Source organism: Eschrichtius robustus, chromosome 15 (genome assembly GCF_028021215.1).
Source record: "Eschrichtius robustus isolate mEscRob2 chromosome 15, mEscRob2.pri, whole genome shotgun sequence".
Taxonomy (NCBI): Eukaryota; Metazoa; Chordata; class Mammalia; order Artiodactyla; family Eschrichtiidae; genus Eschrichtius; species Eschrichtius robustus.
The window spans coordinates 80,202,430-80,220,909 of NC_090838.1; the positions used below are offsets into that span (position 1 = coordinate 80,202,430).

General features: G+C 36.7%; 1 protein-coding gene across 1 annotated transcript in view; it reads left to right on the forward strand.

The window, feature by feature from the left end:
• The first annotated feature begins 437 nt into the window (after positions 1-437).
• The window catches only part of DNAH6 (dynein axonemal heavy chain 6), a 297,879-nt gene continuing 279,836 nt past the window's right edge, over positions 438-18,480 (forward strand). Inside the window, exons 1-2 of the mRNA XM_068564239.1 lie at positions 438-543; positions 1,800-2,032. Of these exons, the coding sequence (XP_068420340.1) occupies positions 1,808-2,032 (225 nt within the window). The 5' untranslated portion in view covers positions 438-543; positions 1,800-1,807. The remainder of the gene's footprint in view (positions 544-1,799; positions 2,033-18,480) is intronic.

The window sequence follows — 18,480 nt, forward strand, 5'->3', positions numbered from 1 at the left end:
AGGATGGTCGCTCCTCGTAGAGCGGGACATGAACTGTCTACGCAGGCACTTGATTCTTCTAACCACAGGAAGTTAGATTAAAGCGAATGCCAAGGCAGCCTCAAGCCTCTCGAGGGGCAACAGAAAAGATTCCTGGAGGAGGAGGGAGGTGCAGTGAGCGTCGGCGCTTGATAAGCGAAGGAACAAACATAAGTAACCACCTCCTTTGGCTGCCTGGCCTTCCAGCCTAGCCCGGGAACACTTCCCAGCGCGGAGAAGCAGTCAGGTCTAGTGCGAGCTCTCCACCAATCAGCGACGTAAGGAAATTTCCAGAGACAGTCATTGGCTCGACTGCCCGGCACAGTCTTGGACCCAGAGTTGCAGTTGGCTGAGGGGTTGCCGTGGCGACAGATCGCGCACAGGCGCAGTGAGCCTCAGTGGCGGCCTGGTGGCTGCTAGGCAACGGGAAACATTCTCGGCTTAGAGACAACTTTCTACTCCCAGACCTGCTTTTTCTCTGTCTCAGGAGACCCTCTGAGGCGGCTGCTGGTCTAGTCTGACTTGGTGAGTCCTGAGGAATTGAGCTGTGGGGCTGAACTCCGACTTCTAGGCGGGAGACTCATCATGCTTTTGGAGCACATAAGGAAAGGCTCAGAGAGTCAGAGAGGCAGAGAAGGCCAATGGAAAGGCGTTTTAGTGATACCTACTACCTACCTAGCAATTTAGAGGGCTAGAAACTGAGGAACAGAGCTATCAAGAGACTTGTCCAAGATCACACACGGAGTGGTCAGGTCTGGACCTCTGCTAGTCAGTATGGTAACCACTAGCCACAGGGGGCTAGTCTGAATTGAGATGTGCCCTAAAGGTGAAATACTTTGAAGACGTAGTAACAAAAAATAAACTATCATATTAATAAGTTTTATATTGGTTACATGTTGAAATGATAATATTTTGTATATGTTAAATAAAGAACATTATTAAATTAATTTCTGTTTTTGTTTTTGAATGTGGTTACTTGAAATTTTTAAATTGCATAGGAGATTTGCATTATATTTCGATTGGCCAGTGCTGATCTAGACTAAAACCTGGGCCTGCTGACACCTGGTTCAAGACCTCGTGTATTGTAATACTCTTTTTAAGGAAAGTATTTCCACCCATCTGGTGGGACTGGAGTGTGAGTGGTGGTGAGGGTACAAGACCACTACAAAAGGCTCATAGTTCTAGTGTTCTGGGACCTTGCTACTCAAAGTTAATGAATCAGAATCTGCCTTTTCACAAGCTCTTCAAGTGATTCTCATACACATAAAATCTCCAGAAGCGCTGTTTTATGATTTAGCCTTCAACTCTTTTTTCCCTTTATTTGGTTTCTCTGTGAGTACCTAGGCTATATATCTCAGATTACCTGCATTAGAATTACCTGCATTTTGAACACTACCCCCACCACCGGAAGTATTTTGCATACTCAAGTGTGAGAAACGATCTCAGTATAATGGCATTTCTCTTCATCCTTCCAAATCTGGACCATTGTGGTCCCCAAATCAGAGGCAGCAACAGCATCACCCAGGAAGTTATTAGAAATGCAAATTCATGGGTCCCACCCCAGCTACGGGGCTTCTAGAAGGCCAGGCATAGTTCCTAATTTTCTTTCCTCTGGTTTAGGTCCTCAGTTTGGGAAGAATGGGGTAACTTTGATAGGTTTTCTTTGGGGATAAGCAAATTCAGCTCTCCGTGGTTCTTAAAACCCCTGCGCTTAGCCCTACTTCCCCAATCCTTTTGCTCTACTTTTCGTTTTTCTTTTCTTGATCCTAACCCCTCTCCAGGAGTGAAGATGGCTTTTCGTGCCTCAGACAATGAGTTGGACCTGGAAAGTATTGGAGAGCTGATGGAAAACCCTATGCTTACAAGACTGAATAGTATAAAAGCAAAGGGAAGACTGAGTTTTGTAACACCCACAGAAAATGAAGCTGATACACAATTCCTGACATTTAAGCACACTACAAAAGCTCAGGAGAGGACAAGAAAACGACAGCAGCCTATAAAACTAGAGCCTCTGGTAAGTTTGAAAACCAGCATTTTAGCCACTTTTGGCTACAGAGGATGTTGCAAAATTGCTTTGGGGGATGGAAGTAATTTCTAGACTCTTAACAAAGAAGGAATGAAAACCTGAAAGTTAAGACTTGTTTATGAAATTGTAAACACACTTATTTATTCAAAATTATTGAGCTCTAAATACTGTTTGAGGTGGTGGGATGCAGTGGTGAACAAACTTTTCTAGCAGATAAATTCTCTTTAGCATTATGTACAATATGGATACTTAACTATGTAGGCTGTAAGGCTCTTTTAGGTACTAGGGTACCATTTGATACTAGGAACTTCAGTAAGAGTAATATATATAATTACATAATTTTATTATTTTCAAAGTAAATGCCTAGTGTTCTGAAAAATTTTGTACATGTCTGAAAATAGTTTTAAGAATCCATTTATGCCCTTGGATAATTATATATCCATGTAAAAGAGCAGTGAAAGTGCATAAAAAAGTAAAAAGTGAAAGTTCTCACTCGGACCTTCAGATGTTAACTCCTGTTGTTAGTGGTTGCCTTTCAGGCTGTTTTATATGTTTATTCAAATATATATGTGTATATATATATGTATGTGTGTGTATATAAACATATAGCTTTAAAGAAAGATTATACAGTACATACTGATCTTCAAAGTACTGATTTCACTAAAACATATGGAAGTCTTTCCTATTTGTGCATACAGAGGTATCTTTTCTGACAGCTGCACTGTGTTTTGTTGCATGGGTGTGCCATAATAGAGTACCCATTAATTGTTTTCCTAGAGGGAGTTCTGGTTATTTCCTTTTCATTTTGTTGTTGTTATTATTTTGCTATTGCAGATAATGCTGCATTGAATGACTTTGCCTTTGTACAGATAAAAATGGATTTTCAGAAGTGGCATTCTGTAGGTCATAGAATATGTACATTTTAATTTTGAAAACTATTGCCCAATTGTGCTGAAAGGTTTACCTTTGCACCTACGATGTATTAAGAGGTCCTGCTTACCTACATCTTTGCCAAAACTGATGCTATCAGTTCTCTTATTTTTGCTAGACTGATAAGTTAAAATGGCATCACATTGTTGTTGTGATTTGTATCTTATTAATGAAGTTAATTATATTTTCATTCATTCATTGGTATGTATGTAACTTATTTCGTGGATTCTGTTCATAACCACTGTCTGCTTTAAAATTAGATTGCTTGCTTTTTTCCTATCAGTTTCTGAGGTTTTTTAAAACATATATATATAATGTATATATGTGTAACTGAATCACTGTGCTGTACACCTGAAATTAACATGATATTGTAAATCAACTATATTTGAATAAAAAAATAAATAAATAATAAAAACATATATATACATATATATATTATGGACATTAACCCTTATTCCATTGCTTCTCAAATTTAGGTACTGATTCATGCTGGAGGAAAACATTCTTGAAGGCCCATAGTGCTGATTTGTTATTTTTATTTTAATGTTACTTTATGTGAAAAATGGTTAACCTAGGGATTAATTCAAAATTTTAATAAACAAATTAATATCTTAAATGCAAAGAAAACTACACAGCCAAATGCAATTCAGGTTAACAGAAAATGCAAAGTAACAGATGTTGTTGACACCGAACTTCCATTTGCAAGATGGGTATGGCACTGCCTGCAGCTGCTCTCTTCTCCAGAGAGCAGTGTGCCTGCACTATGCGTTGTGGGGAGTTTTGGGGCCTCTCTACTATTTTTTTCCCATGGACTTAGGATTAAACCTTTTACACTTGTTTCTTTCTGACGGGTTTACCTTCATGTGGCAAAAGTGTATAATTAACCCTTGATGATTAAAGTAGTTCCATTTGACATCAGTGTGATAAATTTATGTATATTGAATTCAATGCCTACTACATGCCAGGCTCTGAGTCATGCTCTGAGGATACAACAGTGAACAAGGGAGACAAGACTCCTGTTGACATTCTAGTAATCCTAAATAATTAGACTGAAGAATGTCATCTAATCATAGGTGCTGTTAAGAAAATAATATAGGGAATGTGGTCAAGACAAACGGCAGGCTACTTTAGATTGGGTGACTACAAAGGTCTCCCTGAGGAGATGTCATCTGAATGAGTCCCAGACTATAGCCTTTATTACCTGCCAGACTGTGAACGGACAAGCCTTCAGAGATTCCAGTCCCCAGCCCTTGAGCTGCCTCAGCTGATGTCAAGTGGAGCAGAGGCAAGCTGTTCTCACTGAGCTCTGCCTACATGGTAGATTTTTAAGCAAAATAAATGTTGTTGTTGTGTTTTAAGTCACTAAGTTTGGAGGATTTTGTTATGTACTAGGTGACTGGAACAATATAACAAATACATGAATATAGTAGTTCTACAATATTAAAAATACTAAGGAATAAAGTGAAAATGACATCAGTTTCTACCACATGGAGAGAGTAGCTTAGTATTCAAGAGACTAATTTCATGTGTATAGGTACCTGTAGTTTGATTTGTTCTGACAGAGTTAGTAATACTATGTATGTTCTTTTTATCATTGCCATCCTTCCCCTCTCCTCCCCTCCCCTTCTTTGTTCTTTTCTCCTCCTCCTATACCCACTTCCCCACCTTCCTTCTCCTCTCTCTCTCCCTCTCTTCCCTCTTTCTTTCCCTCTCCTACTCTTCTTCTTTTACATTTTTCCTTACCTTCAATTCTCCAATCTCTGACCCCCATTTCTATGGTATCTATCATTAACAACAATCTGATGTACATCCTTTCTTGCTTTTCTCCATGCTCAATTTTATATAAATGGATAAATACACACACAAAAATGCATATATTTACATAATTTGTTATGAATACACAAGATAAAAAGATGTAAATTATAACATCAAAAACATAAAATGTGTAGGGGGGGATAAAATGGAGAGCTTTAGAATGCATTCAAATTTAAGTTAGTATCAACTTAAACCATTACAAATATAAGTTTTTTTAAGTGAGTCTCATGGTAACTACAGAGCAAAAACCTATAGTAGATACACAGAAGATAAAGAGAAAAGAATCTAAGCATACTACTAAAGAATATTATCAAATCTGAAAGGAAGAGAGCAAGAGAAGAAAAAAGGAGCAAAAGAATCATAAAATAGCCAGAACATAATTAACAAAATGGCAATAAGTGCATACCTATCAATAATGACTTTAAATGTAAATAGACTAAATTCTCCAGTCAAAAGACACAGACTAGCTGATTAGATTTTTTTAAATAGACCCATCTATTTTAAGTCTCTTATAGGCACCTACATGCTGCCTACAAGAGACTCACTCGAGATGTAAGGGTACACACAGATTGAAAGTGAAGGGATGAAAAAGGTATTCCATGCAAATAAAACCAAACGAAAGCTGGGGTAGCTATACTTATATCAGACAAAATAGACTTTAAGACAAAGACTGTAATACGAGACAAGATTATTATATAATGATATGGGGTCAATCCAACAAGAGGATATAATATTTGTAAATATTTATGCACCCAATATAGGGGAACCTAAATATATAAAGCAAATACAGATCTAAAGGGACGAAGAGACAGCAATACAATATTAGTGGGGGACTTTAACACCCTTCTTTCATCAATGGAAAAATCATCCAGACTAAAAATCAATAAGGAAACATTGCCCTTAAATGACAAGTTTGACCTAATGGACTTAAGAGACATATATAGAAATTCCATGCAAAAGCAACAGAATACACTTTCTTCTCAAGTGCACATGGAACATTCTCCAGGATGGATTATATGTTAGGCAACAAAACAAGTCTTAATAAATTTAAGAAGACTGAAATCATATCAAGCATCTTTTCTGACCACAGTAGTATGAAACTAGAAATCAATTACAAGAAGAAAATTGGAAAATTCACAAATTTGGTCAAAGAAAATTGGGTCAAAGAAGAAACCAAAAGAGAAATTAAAAAATACTTTAAGACAAATGAAAATGGAAATACAACATATCAACACTTATGGGATGCAGCAAAAGTGGTTCTAAGAGGGAATTTCATAGGGATAAATGCCTACATCAAGAAACAAGAAATACCTCAAATAAACAACCTAAGTTTACACCTCAAGGAACTAGAAATGGAAGAACAAACAAAACCAAAAATGAATAGAAAAAAAGGAAATAACAAAGATCAGAGTGGAAATAAAGGAGATAGACACTGAAAGAACAATAGAAAAGATCAATGAAATTCAATGAAACTAAGAGCTGGTTCTTTGAAAAGATAAACAAAATAGACAAACCTTTAGCTAGACTTACCAAGGAAAAAAAAGAAAGAGGACTCAAATAAAATCAGAAATGAAATTTTAGATGTTACAACTGATACCACAAAATACAAAGGATCATAAGAGACTTCTATGAACAAATATGTGCCAATAAATTGGACAACCTAAAAGAAATGGATACATTCCTAGCAACATACAACCAACCAAGATTGAATCATGAAGAAATAGAAAATTTGAACAAACTGATTACAGTAAGGAGATTGAATCAGTCATCAAAAACCTCCCAACAAACAAAAGTCCAGGGTCAGATGGCTTCACTGGTGAATTTTACCAAACATTAAAGAATTAATACCAATCCTTCTCAAACTCTTCCAAAAAAACAGAAGAGGAGGGAACTCTTCCAAATTCATTTAATGAGGCCAGCATTACCCTGAAGCCAAAACTAGACAAGGATACCACAAAAAAAGAAAATTGCAGGCCAATGTCCCTGACAAACATAGATGCAGAAATCCTCAACAAAATATTAGCAAACAATTCAATAGTACCTTAAAAGGAGCTTACACCATGATCAAGTGGGAGTTGTTCCAGGGAAGCAAGGATGGTTCAATATCCACAAATCAATCAGCATGATACACCACATCAACAAAACAAAGGATAAAAATCATACGATCATCTCGATAGATGCAGAAAAAGCTTTTGATAAAATTCAACATCCATTTATGATAAAAATTCTCAACAAATTGGATTAAGAAGGGACATACAACAACATAATAAAGGCCATATATGACAAACCCAAATATAACATAGTATTATGTTAGTATATCACTAACATAATACTCAACAGTGAAAAGCTGAAAGTTTTCCTCTAAGATCAGGAACAAGACAAGAATACCCACTCTCACCACTTTCATTCAACATAGTATTAAAAAATCCTAGCCACAAAACTAGGATAAGACAAGAAAAAAAGAGATAAAAGACAAGAAAAAGAGATAAAAGGCATCTAAATTGGAAAGGAAGACGTAAAACTGTTGCTATTTGTGAATGACATGATACTACATATAGAGAACCCTAAAGAGATCACCAAAAAGCTATTAGAACTCATAATTCAGTAAATGTGGAGAAAACAAAGTCAAAATACAGAAATCTGTTACATTTCTATACACTAATAATGAACTATCAGAAAGAGAAATTAAGAAAACAATCCCATTTATAATTGCATGAAAAAGCAGGAAATACCTAGGAATAAACATAACCAAGGAGGTGAAAATACCTGTACACTGAAAACTCTAAGATGTTGATAAAAGAAATCAAAGAAGACGTAAACGGAAAGAAATTCTCTGCTCATGGATTGGAATAATTAATGTTGCTAAAGTGCCGATACTACCCAAAACAATCTACAGATTCAATGAAATCTCTCTAAGAATTTCAATGATATTTTTCACAGGAATGGAACAAACAATCCTAAAATTGTATGAAACCACAAAATATCCCAAATAGCCAAAGTAATCTTGAGAAGGAACCATGAAAGATCTTGAATAGCCAAAGCAATTTTGAGAAAGAAGAACAAAGTGGGAGGTATCACGTGTCCTGATTTCAAACTATATTGCAAAGCTATAGTAATCAAAGCAGGATGGTGTTGGCATAAAACAGACACATAGATCAATGAAACAAAATAAAGATTCCAGAAATAAATCCATACATATATGGTCAATTAATTTATGACAAAGGAGCCAGGAATATACAATGGAGAAAGGACAGTCTTTTCAATAAATGGTATTGGGAAAACTGAACAGTCACATGAAAAAACAAAACTGGACCACTAACTTACAGCATACACAAAAGCTAACTGAAAATGAATTAAACATTGGAACATAAGACGTGAAACTATAAAACTTCTAGAAGAAAACATAAGTCGTAAGCTTCTTGAGATCAGTCTTGGCAATGATTTTTTGGATTTGACATCAAGAGCAAAGGTAACAAAAATTAATATACAGAAATCTGTTGCATTTATATATACCAACAATGAAAGATCAGAAAGAGAAATTAAGGAAACAGTCCCATTTACCATCGTATCAAAAATAATAAAATACCTAGGAATAAACCTACCTAAGGAAGCAAAAGACTGGGACTCTGAAAACTATAAGATGCTGATGAAAGAAATCAAAGATGACATAAACAGATGGAAAGATATACCGTGTTCTTGGGAAGAATCAATATTGTCAAAATGACTACACTACCCAAGGCAATCTACAGATTCAATGCAATCCCTATGCAATTACCAATGGCATTTTTCACAGAACTAAACCCATACACCTATGGTCAATTAACCTACAACAAAGGAGGCAAGACTATACAATAGAGGAAAGACAGTCTCTTCAATAAATGGTGCTGGGAATGTAAATTGGTACAGCTCCTATGGAGAACAGTATGGAGGTTCCTTAAAAAACTAAAAATAAAGCTACCATATGGTCCTGCAACCCCACTCCTAGGCATATATCTGGAGAAAACCATAATTCGAAAAAATACATGCATCCCAGTGTTCATTGCAGCACTATTTACAATAGCCAAGACATGGAAGCAACCTAAATGTCCATCAACAGATGAATGGATAAAGAAGATGTGGTACATATATACAAAGGTATATTACTCAGCCATAAAAAAGAATGAAATAATGCCATTTGCAGCAACATGGATGGACCTAGAGATTACCACACTAAGTGAAGTAAGCCAAAGACGAATATCCTATGATATCCCTTATACGTGGACTCTCTCTCTCTCTCTCTCTCTCTCTCTCTCTATATATATATATATATATATATATATATATATATATATATATATATACAAACGAACTTATTTCCAAAACAGAAAGAGACTCACAGACAGAAAACAAATTCATGGTTACCAAAGGGGAAAGTGGGGGAGGGGGACACGGGTCGGGGGAGGGATAAATTGAGAGGTTGGTATTAACATGTACACACTACTATATATAAAATAGATAACCAACAAGGGCCTACCATATAGCACAAGAACTATGCTCAATGTATAACTGAATCACTGTGATGTATTCCTGAAACTAACACAATATTGTAAATTAACTATACTTCAAGAAAAAATTTTAAAATTTATTAAAAATTACAAAAGCAAAGGTAACAAAAGCAAAATAAACAAGCTGGACTACATAAAACTAAAAGGCTTCTGCACAACAAAGTAAACCTTCAACGAAATGAAAAGGCAACCTCTGGAAGAAACTATTCGCAAATCATATATCGGATATGAGGTTATAATCCAAAATATATAAGGAACTCATACAACTCATAAAACAATCAAATTTTAAAGATGAGCAGAGGACCTGAATAGACATTTTTCCAAAGAAGGCATACATATGGCCAACAGATTCATGAAAATGTGCTCAACCTCACTGATCATCAGGGAACTATGCATCATAACCACAATGAGGTATCACCTCACACCTGTTAGAAAGGCTATTATCAAAAAGACAAGAAACAGGAAGTGTTTGTAAGGATGTGGAGAAAAGGGAATCCTTGTGTACTGTTGATAGGAATGTATATAAATTGGTGCAGTCACTATGGAAAACAATATGAAGTTTCCTGAAAAAATTAAAAATGTGATCCAGCAGTCATACTTCTGGGCATTTATCTGAAGGAAATAAAAATACTAGCTCAAGAAGATAGTTATAGATACGTATAATTGCACCCCATATTCATTATAGCATTATTTACAATACCCAAGACATGGAAGCAACCTATGTGTCCATCAGTGTAAAAACAGATAAAGAAAATGTAATATATATACACACAATAGAATATTATTCAACCATAAAAAGAAGGAAATCTTGCCATTTGCAACAACATGGATGGACCTTGAAGGCATTATGCTAGGTGAAATAAGTCAGACAGAGAAAGACGAATACTGTATGATCTCACTTACATGTGGAATCTAAAGAAAATGAAAACTGAACTCACAGAATCAGAGAACAGATAGGTGTTTGCCAGAGAACGGGTTGAGGGGGTGCAGTGGATGAAATGAGTGAAGCGGGTCAAAAAGTACAAACTTCCAGTTATAAAATAAATGAGGTCCTGGGGATATAATGTACAGCATGGTGACGATAGCTAATAATACTCTATTGTATATTTTAAGTTTGCTAAGAGAGAATATCTTGAAAATTCTTATTATAAGAAAAAAAAGTGTAACTGTGTGATGATGGATGTTAACTAGATTTATTGTGGTGATCATTTTGCAACATATACATATGTTGTACACAAACTAATATAATGTTATATATCAATTATGTCTCAATAATAAATAAAATAAAATTCAAATAATAGTACTTTTCTAACACATTTGCTGTAAAGATTAATGGGTGTTAAAGTTTTGTCACATAGAAGAAGCTCAATAAATGGTAGTTAATATTGTTATTTTAAAAAAACTATAAACAAAATTTTGGGAATTTGAACCCAACTATATAATACATCATTGCCAGTGGGATTTATCTCAGGAATGTAGGGAATTAACCATTTAAAAAGCAATCACTGTAATTCACCATATTACCCCACTGAAAAATAAAAACCATGTGATTTTTTCAATAGATGTAGATAAATCCTTTGACAAAATCCACCACCCATTCCTGATAAAACTCTCAGCAAATTAGGAGTAGAAGAGACCTTCCTCAAGTGAGTAAGGGTCATCCATGAACAACCTACACCTAACCTCAGACTTAATGGTGAAAAATTATGAGCAAATAAGGATGTCTGCTCCCAGCATTTCTGTTTAACAATGTATTAGAGGTGGTAGCCATTGCAGTAAGGTAAGGAAAAGAGATAAAAGGAATCCAGATTAGAAATGAAGAAGTACAAATTTTCATTCACAAAGAACATGATCATCTATTTGGAAAATCCAGTGAAAGCTATGAACAAGTTACTAGAACTGATAATGAGGTTAGCAAGGATACAGAATACAAGATAGTATAAAAAACTAATTGCACGTCTATGTATGAGCAATTTGAAATTGAAATTAAATAAAAATACTATTTACAATAGCAACAAAAATATGAATTGAGGGTAAATCTAATGAGAATGTGCAAGGCCTGAAGAACGAATACTACAAAATATAACAGAGAAATTAAAGAAGCTCTGAATTAAGAATGATACTGTGTTTGTAGTTTAGAAGGCTCAATATTTTCAAGATGTCAGTTCTCCTCAAATTGATCTATAAATTTAATGCAATTCCAATCAAAGTCCCAGCAGTATTTCTCCTTTTTGGTAGAAATTGACAAGCTGATTCTAAAATTCATAGAAAAATGCAAAGGACTTAGAACAACCAAAACAACTTTGAAAGAGAAGAACAAAGTTTAAAGTCTAACTCTCCTGATTTCAATACTTACTATTAAACTACAATAATTAAGACATTGTAGTATTGGTGTCAAGATAGACAAATAGACTGATGGACCACAATAGAGAGTCCAGATATAAACCCATACATATATGGATTCCACTGGAAGAGTTCCCATGAAAACTTGCTCCTGGTTTCCCCCAGACTTTGTCCCATACACCTTTTCCCTTTGTTAATTTTAATTGTTTTCCCCTTTTGCTGTAATAAATCATAGCCATGAGTACAACTACTCATGTAGTTGTAGGCTTTTTGATGATGGCCATTCTGACTGGTGTGAGGTGATACCTTATTGTGGTTTTGATAAGCATTTCTCTAATAATTAGTGATGTTGAGCATCTTTTCATATGCCTGTTGGCCATCTATATGTCTTCTTTGGAGAAGTGTCTATTTAGGTCTTCTGCCCATGTTTTGATTGGTTGTTTGTTTTTTCAATATTAAGCTTTATGAGCTGTTTGTATATTTTGGATATTAGTTGCAAATATTTTCTCCTATTCCATAAGTTGTTTTTTCATTTTGTTTATGGTTTCCTTTGCTGTGCAAAAGCTTTTAAGTTTGATTAGGTCCCATTTGTTTATTTTTGCTTTTATTCATTTTGCCTTGTGAGACTAATCTAAGAAAATATTGCTAAGATTTATGTCAGAGAATGTTTTGCCTATGTTCTCTTCTAGGAGTTTTATGGTATCATGTCTTATATTTAGGTCTTTAAACGATTTCAAGTTTATTTTTGTATATAGTGTGAGGGAGTGTTCTAATTTCATTGATTTACATGTAGCTGTCCAGCTTTCCCAACACTATTTGTTGAAGAGACTGTCTTTTCTTCATTGTATATTCTTGCCTCCTTTGTCATAGATTAATTGACCATAGGTTTATTTGGTAGGTTTATTTCTGGGCTCTCTATTCTTTTCCATTGATCTATATGTCTGTTTTTGTGCCAATGCCACAATGTTTTTTATACTGTAGCTTTGTCTGAAGTCTGGAAGGGTGATGTCTCCAGATTTGTTCTTTCTCCTCAGGATTGCTTTGGCAATTCTCAGTCTTTTGTGTTTCCATATAAATTTTATGATTATTTGTTCTCGTTCTGTGAAAAATGTCATGGGTATTTCGATAGGGATCACATTAAATCTGTAGATTGCTTTGGGTAGTATGGCCATTTTAACAATATTAATTCTTCCAATCCAAGAGCATGGGATATCTTTCCATTTCCTTTATGAATGTTTTATAGTTTTTAGTATATAGGTCTTTCACCTCCTTAGTTAAGTTTATTCCTAGGGATTTTATTTTTTTGATGCAGTTTTAAACAGGATTGTTTTCTTACTTTCTCTTTCTGACATGTCATTATTAGTGTAAAGAAATGCAACAGATTTCTGTTGTTAATCTTGTATCCTGCTACCTTGCTGAATTCATTTATTAGCACTAATAGTTTTTGTATGGAGATTTTAGGGTTCTCTCTATTGCATATCATGTCATCTGCAAAGAGTGAGAGTTTTACCTCTTTCCTTCCAGTTTGGATACCTTTTATTTCTTTTTCTTGTCTGATTGCTGTGGCTAGGACTTCCAGTACTGTGATAGAAGTGAGAATGGGTATCCTCGTCTTGTTCCTGAATTTAGCGGAAAGGCTTTCAGCTTCTCATGGTTGAGTATTAAGTTGTCTGTGGGTTTGTGGTAAATGGCTTCCCTTGTAACTGCCTTTAGAATCCTATCTTTATCTTTAATTCTCACCATTTTAATTATGATATGTCTTGGTGTGGATCTGTTTGGGTTTATCTTGTATAGGACCCTCTGTTCTTCCTGTACCTGGATATCTGTTTCCTTCTTTAGGTTTGGGAAGTTTTCAGTCATAAATTCTTCAAATACATTTTTGATCCTCTTTTCTCTCTCTTCTCCTTCTGGAACCCCTATTATGCTTAGGTTGGCATCCTTCATATTACTTTCTATATCTCATGTGTTGCTTTATTTTTTTTTTTCATTTTTCTTTCTGTCTGCTGTTCTGATTGGGTGATTTCCATTATTCTATCTTCCAGGTCACTTATTCATTCTTCTTTGTTATTTAGTGTGCTATTTATTGCTTCTAGATTGGTTTTTATTTCACCAATTGAGTTGTCTAATTTTGATTGGTTTGTCTTTATAGTTTCTAGTTCCTTGTTACAGTGATCTGCATTTCTATCAATCATCTTTCTTAATTCCTTTAGCATTTTTATTATCTCCTTTTTGAACTTGTGATCTAACAGTCTGGTGAGGTCTGTTTCATTGTTTGTTCTTTCAAGGGATTTCTCTTGTTCTTCTAATTGGGAGTAGTTCCTCTGCTTTTTCATTTTACTTAAACTTTGTCTCTATGAATTCAGGAGAAGCAGTTATCTACTGTGGTGTTTGAAGGGATGTTTTTAAGTGGGAGTGTCCCTGTGTAGACTGTGTGAGTCCAGCATTTTTGGTGCAGTGGCTGGGTTTGGTATGAATGCCAGCCACATCTTTCCTCATAGTGTGCTGGCCATTATCCCTTGACAGTAGGTGTGATTGATGTTGTGGTCTCCAGAGCCTGTGCTGGATGTCGGATGAGACCTCCTCTTTGCTCCATGGCTGTCACAGCCCTGTTGGGGCAGGGTCTACTCCCCAGTTGTTGGAGTAGAAGCCCTGAGGGTTGGGTTTGATCAGGATCCATTGCCCTTGAGTGTGTGAAATAAAATTCATATTTTATGGCAAGACAAGAAAATTTAAACATAAAAAATTCTTCTCTGCACTTTGGCCTGCTCTCTTCCCCCACTATGCTTGTGTTTCTGCATTATGCATCAACGAAACCTCCGCCATCAGCAGGAATACCTGCTCAGCCTTAAAGAGCAACATTCTCCCAGCATCAGCAATTCCTTCTTGATCTCATACAGGGTCACATGACCCAACACAATGATGCTTAGCTCTGGATCATTTAAACTGCCAATAAAATGTCATTTGATGTATAGCCCTCTGTCTCAAAAAAATTTATATAACTGTGCCTTGACTTCTAACAGGTGGAACAGTTCTCAGAGCTTTCTGAGGTCCTCTTTCCTGACTGTAATCCTCAAATTTGGCTTGAATAAAATTTTCCATTTCTTTCTTAGATCGACTGATTAATTTTTCATCGACAAGTGCATGCCCTGCCCCACAGGAGGTGATTGCTAAAGCAAGTGAGGTCCATGTAGTCACAGTGACCCTATGGACTGCCTGTGCAGGCGGCCGTGGTTCCACCCAGAAGCAGCCCATGGTCACATCTCTTTTTCCGTGTGTTTGTCCCAGACCTACTGCTAGGCTGTGCTGTGGAGTGGGCTGGGGCTGGGGCCGGAGTGCTGTGGCTGCAGGAATCTAGGTGGTCGTGCTGCCACCTGGAACCTGGGCTGCCTCTGTGGCCAACCTCTCCCAGGACCTGTCAGCCGCAGATCCAGCTCCAAGCTGCAGTGTAGAGTGGGCAGGGCCGGAGCGCTCCTGCCAGACACAAACAAACAGCTGTGTACTCCTGCCCAGGGCCTGTCCACCAGAGACTCAGCGCCCAGCTGCTGCGCGTTTCTGTGGCACCATTTAGTATGCATGCTGACAAAGTCTGCATGTGAGTGCTAACAGTGGGCTCCAAGTTTCGGTCCAGACCACAACCCAGGCCCTCCAGCCTGTCTCCCTGCAGGTAGATTGAGTCCTCTTCCAGGGCCTGTTGGTCCAAGATTTGTCACTTTGCCTCTGTGAGTACTTGTGGCCCCATCTGGTGTGCACCTTGAATTGGGAAGTGAGGCGTGGCAGCAGCCGCCAGCACTGGTTTCTCTCTGCCCTGATTGTTAGCAAGCCAGCATGCCCACACTCCTCGGGAGTAGAATTTAGGCTTTTCCAGCCCCTATATCTGTCCCAGCGGACCTCCTGGCAAGTAAGGGGCCTCCCCAGGACAAGGGTCTGCCTTGTGGACCTTCTCTCCTTTACGGATCCCTCCCAGGGGCGCCAGTTCCGTCTTGATGCCTTTTCCCCCTTCCTACCCAGTTGCGTGGAGAAGTTTGTTGAAGCTTTGGTTGTATAGGAATTCTTCTGCCAGTTTCCAGTTGGTTTTCTGTGAGACTTGTTCCACATGTAGATGTATTTTTGATGTGTTTGTGGGGGGAGGTAAGCTCCATGTCCTCCTACTCCGCCATCTTGATCCCTCTCCAGCAATTTTGTTTTTAAAAGCCCAAATGTGGAAACGACCACAATGTCCATCAAGAGGTGAATGAATAAATTGTGGTGTTTCTACATTATAGGATACTACTCAGCCTTAAAAATAAATGAATTATGGATACATGAAACAACATAGAGGAATCTCAGCATAATTATGCTGAAAGATGGTGGGCAAAAAAAATACATACTATTTTATTACATTTATATAAAGGGCTGGAAAATGCAAACTAATGTATAGTGATAGAAAACAGATCAGTATTTGCCTAGGGAGGAGTATTGGAAAGGAACCTGAAAAGGCTCATGGTTGGGTTCTGTTCATTATCTTGACTGTTTCATATCTGTATCTATTAATCTATCATCTATCTATCTATATATATATCTATATATATATATCAGCACATCAAATTGCACATTTTAAATACATACAGCTTAATGTATGTCTATTATATCTCAGGAAAGCTGTTAAAATAATTTAAACTGTTAAAAAATATTCACATTTCCCTGATTGTCTTATAATAATTTTGTTTGCAGAGTCCTTGTTAAAATTTAGATCAAAATCAGATCCATGCACTAGCTAGTTGATATTTCTCTTAAGTCTCTAGGTCTGTAAGTTCCCCATCAACTCTTTTATTTTTTCTTAGGAAAAAATTTTAATGAGAAAAATTTGGTTATTTTTCTATATAGTTACACAGTCTAATTTTGTTGACTGTATCCCCACTGTGGTAGCTAACCTATATTTTTCTGGTTCTTGTATTTCCTATATGTTGGTAGTTAGGTCTAGAGTCTTGAATTTGATTTTCTGGGGGCATGAGTACTTCCATAGGAGATGTAGTGTTCTTTCATTAAATTTGCATATAGAAGCTGGTTGTCTTTTTTCCCCCAGTTTTGTTTTTTTTTTTTAAACATCTTTATTGGAGTATAATTGCTTTACAATGGTGTGTTAGTTTCTGCTTTATAACAAAGTGAATCAGTTATACATATACATATGTTACCATATCTCTTCCCTCTTGCATCTCCCTCCCTCCCACCCTCCCTATCCCACCCCTCTAGGTGGTCACACAACACCGAGCTGATCTCCCTGTTCTATGCGGCTGTTTCCCACTAGCTATCTATTTTACATTTGGTAGTGTATATATGTCTATGCCACTCTCTCACCCTATCACATCTTACACCTCCCCCTCCCCATATCCTCAAGTCCATTCTCTAGTAGGTCTGTGTCTTTATTCCCCTCTTGCCACTAGGTTCTTCATGACCTTTTTTTTTTTTCCTTAGATTCCATATATATGTGTTAGCATACTGTATTTGTTTTTCTCTTTCTGACTTACTTCACTCTGTATGACAGACTCTAAGTCCGTCCACCTCACTACAAATACCTCCATTTCATTTCTTTTTATGGCTGAGTAATATTCCATTGTATATATGTGCCACATCATCTTTATCCATTCATCCGATGATAGACACTTAGGTTGCGTCCATGTCCTGGCTATTGTAAATAGATCTGCAATGAACATTTTCGTACGTGACTCTTTTTGAATTATGGTTTTCTCAGGGTATATGCCCAGTAGTGGGACTGCTGGGTCGTATGGTAGTTCTATTTGTAGCTTTTTAAGGGACCTCCATACTGTTCTCCATAGTGGCTGTATCAATTTACATTCCCACCAACAGTGCAAGAGTGTTCCCTTTCCTCCACACCCTCTCCAGCATTTATTGTTTCTAGATTTTTTGATGATGGCCATTCTGAGCAGTGTGAGATGATATCTCATTGTAGTTTTGATTTGCATTTCTCTAATGATTAATGATGTTGAGCATTCTTTCATGTGTCTGTTGGCAATCTGTATATCTTCTTTGGAGAAATGTCTACTTAGGTCTTCTGCCCATTTTTGGATTGGGTTGTTTTTTTGTTTTTTTTTTTTTGTTAATGAGCTGCATGAGCTGCTTGTAAATCTCGGAGATTAATCCTTTGTCAGTTGCTTCATTTGCAAATATTTTCTCCCATTCTGAGGGTTGTCTTTTGGTCTTGTTTATGGGTTCCTTTGCTGTGCAAAAGCTTTTAAGTTTCATTAGGTCCCATTTGTTTATTTGTGTTTTTATTTCCATTTCTCTAGGAGCTGGGTCAAAAAGGATCTTGCTGTGATGTATGTCATAGAGTGTTCTGCCTATGTTTTCCTCTAAGAGTTTGATAGTGTCTGGCCTTACACTTAGGTCTTTAATCCATTTTGAGTTTATTTTTGTGTATGGTGTCAGGGAGTGTTCTAATTTCATACTTTTACATGTACCTGTCCAATTTTCCCAGCACCACTTATTGAAGAGGCTGTCTTTTCTCCACTGTATATGCTTGCCTCCTTTATCAAAGATAAAGTGACCATATGTGCGTGGGTTTATCTCTGGGCTTTCTATCCTGTTCCATTGATCTATATTTCTGTTTTTGTGCCAGTACCAAACTGTCTTGATTACTGAAGCTTTGTAATATAGTCTGAAGTCAGGGAGCCTGATTCCTCCAGCTTCATTTTTCGTTCTAAAGATTGCTTTGGCTATTCGGGGTCTTTTGTGTTTCCATACAAATTGTGAATTTTTTTGTTCTAGTTCTGTGAAAAATGCCAGTGGTAGTTTGATAGAGATTGCATT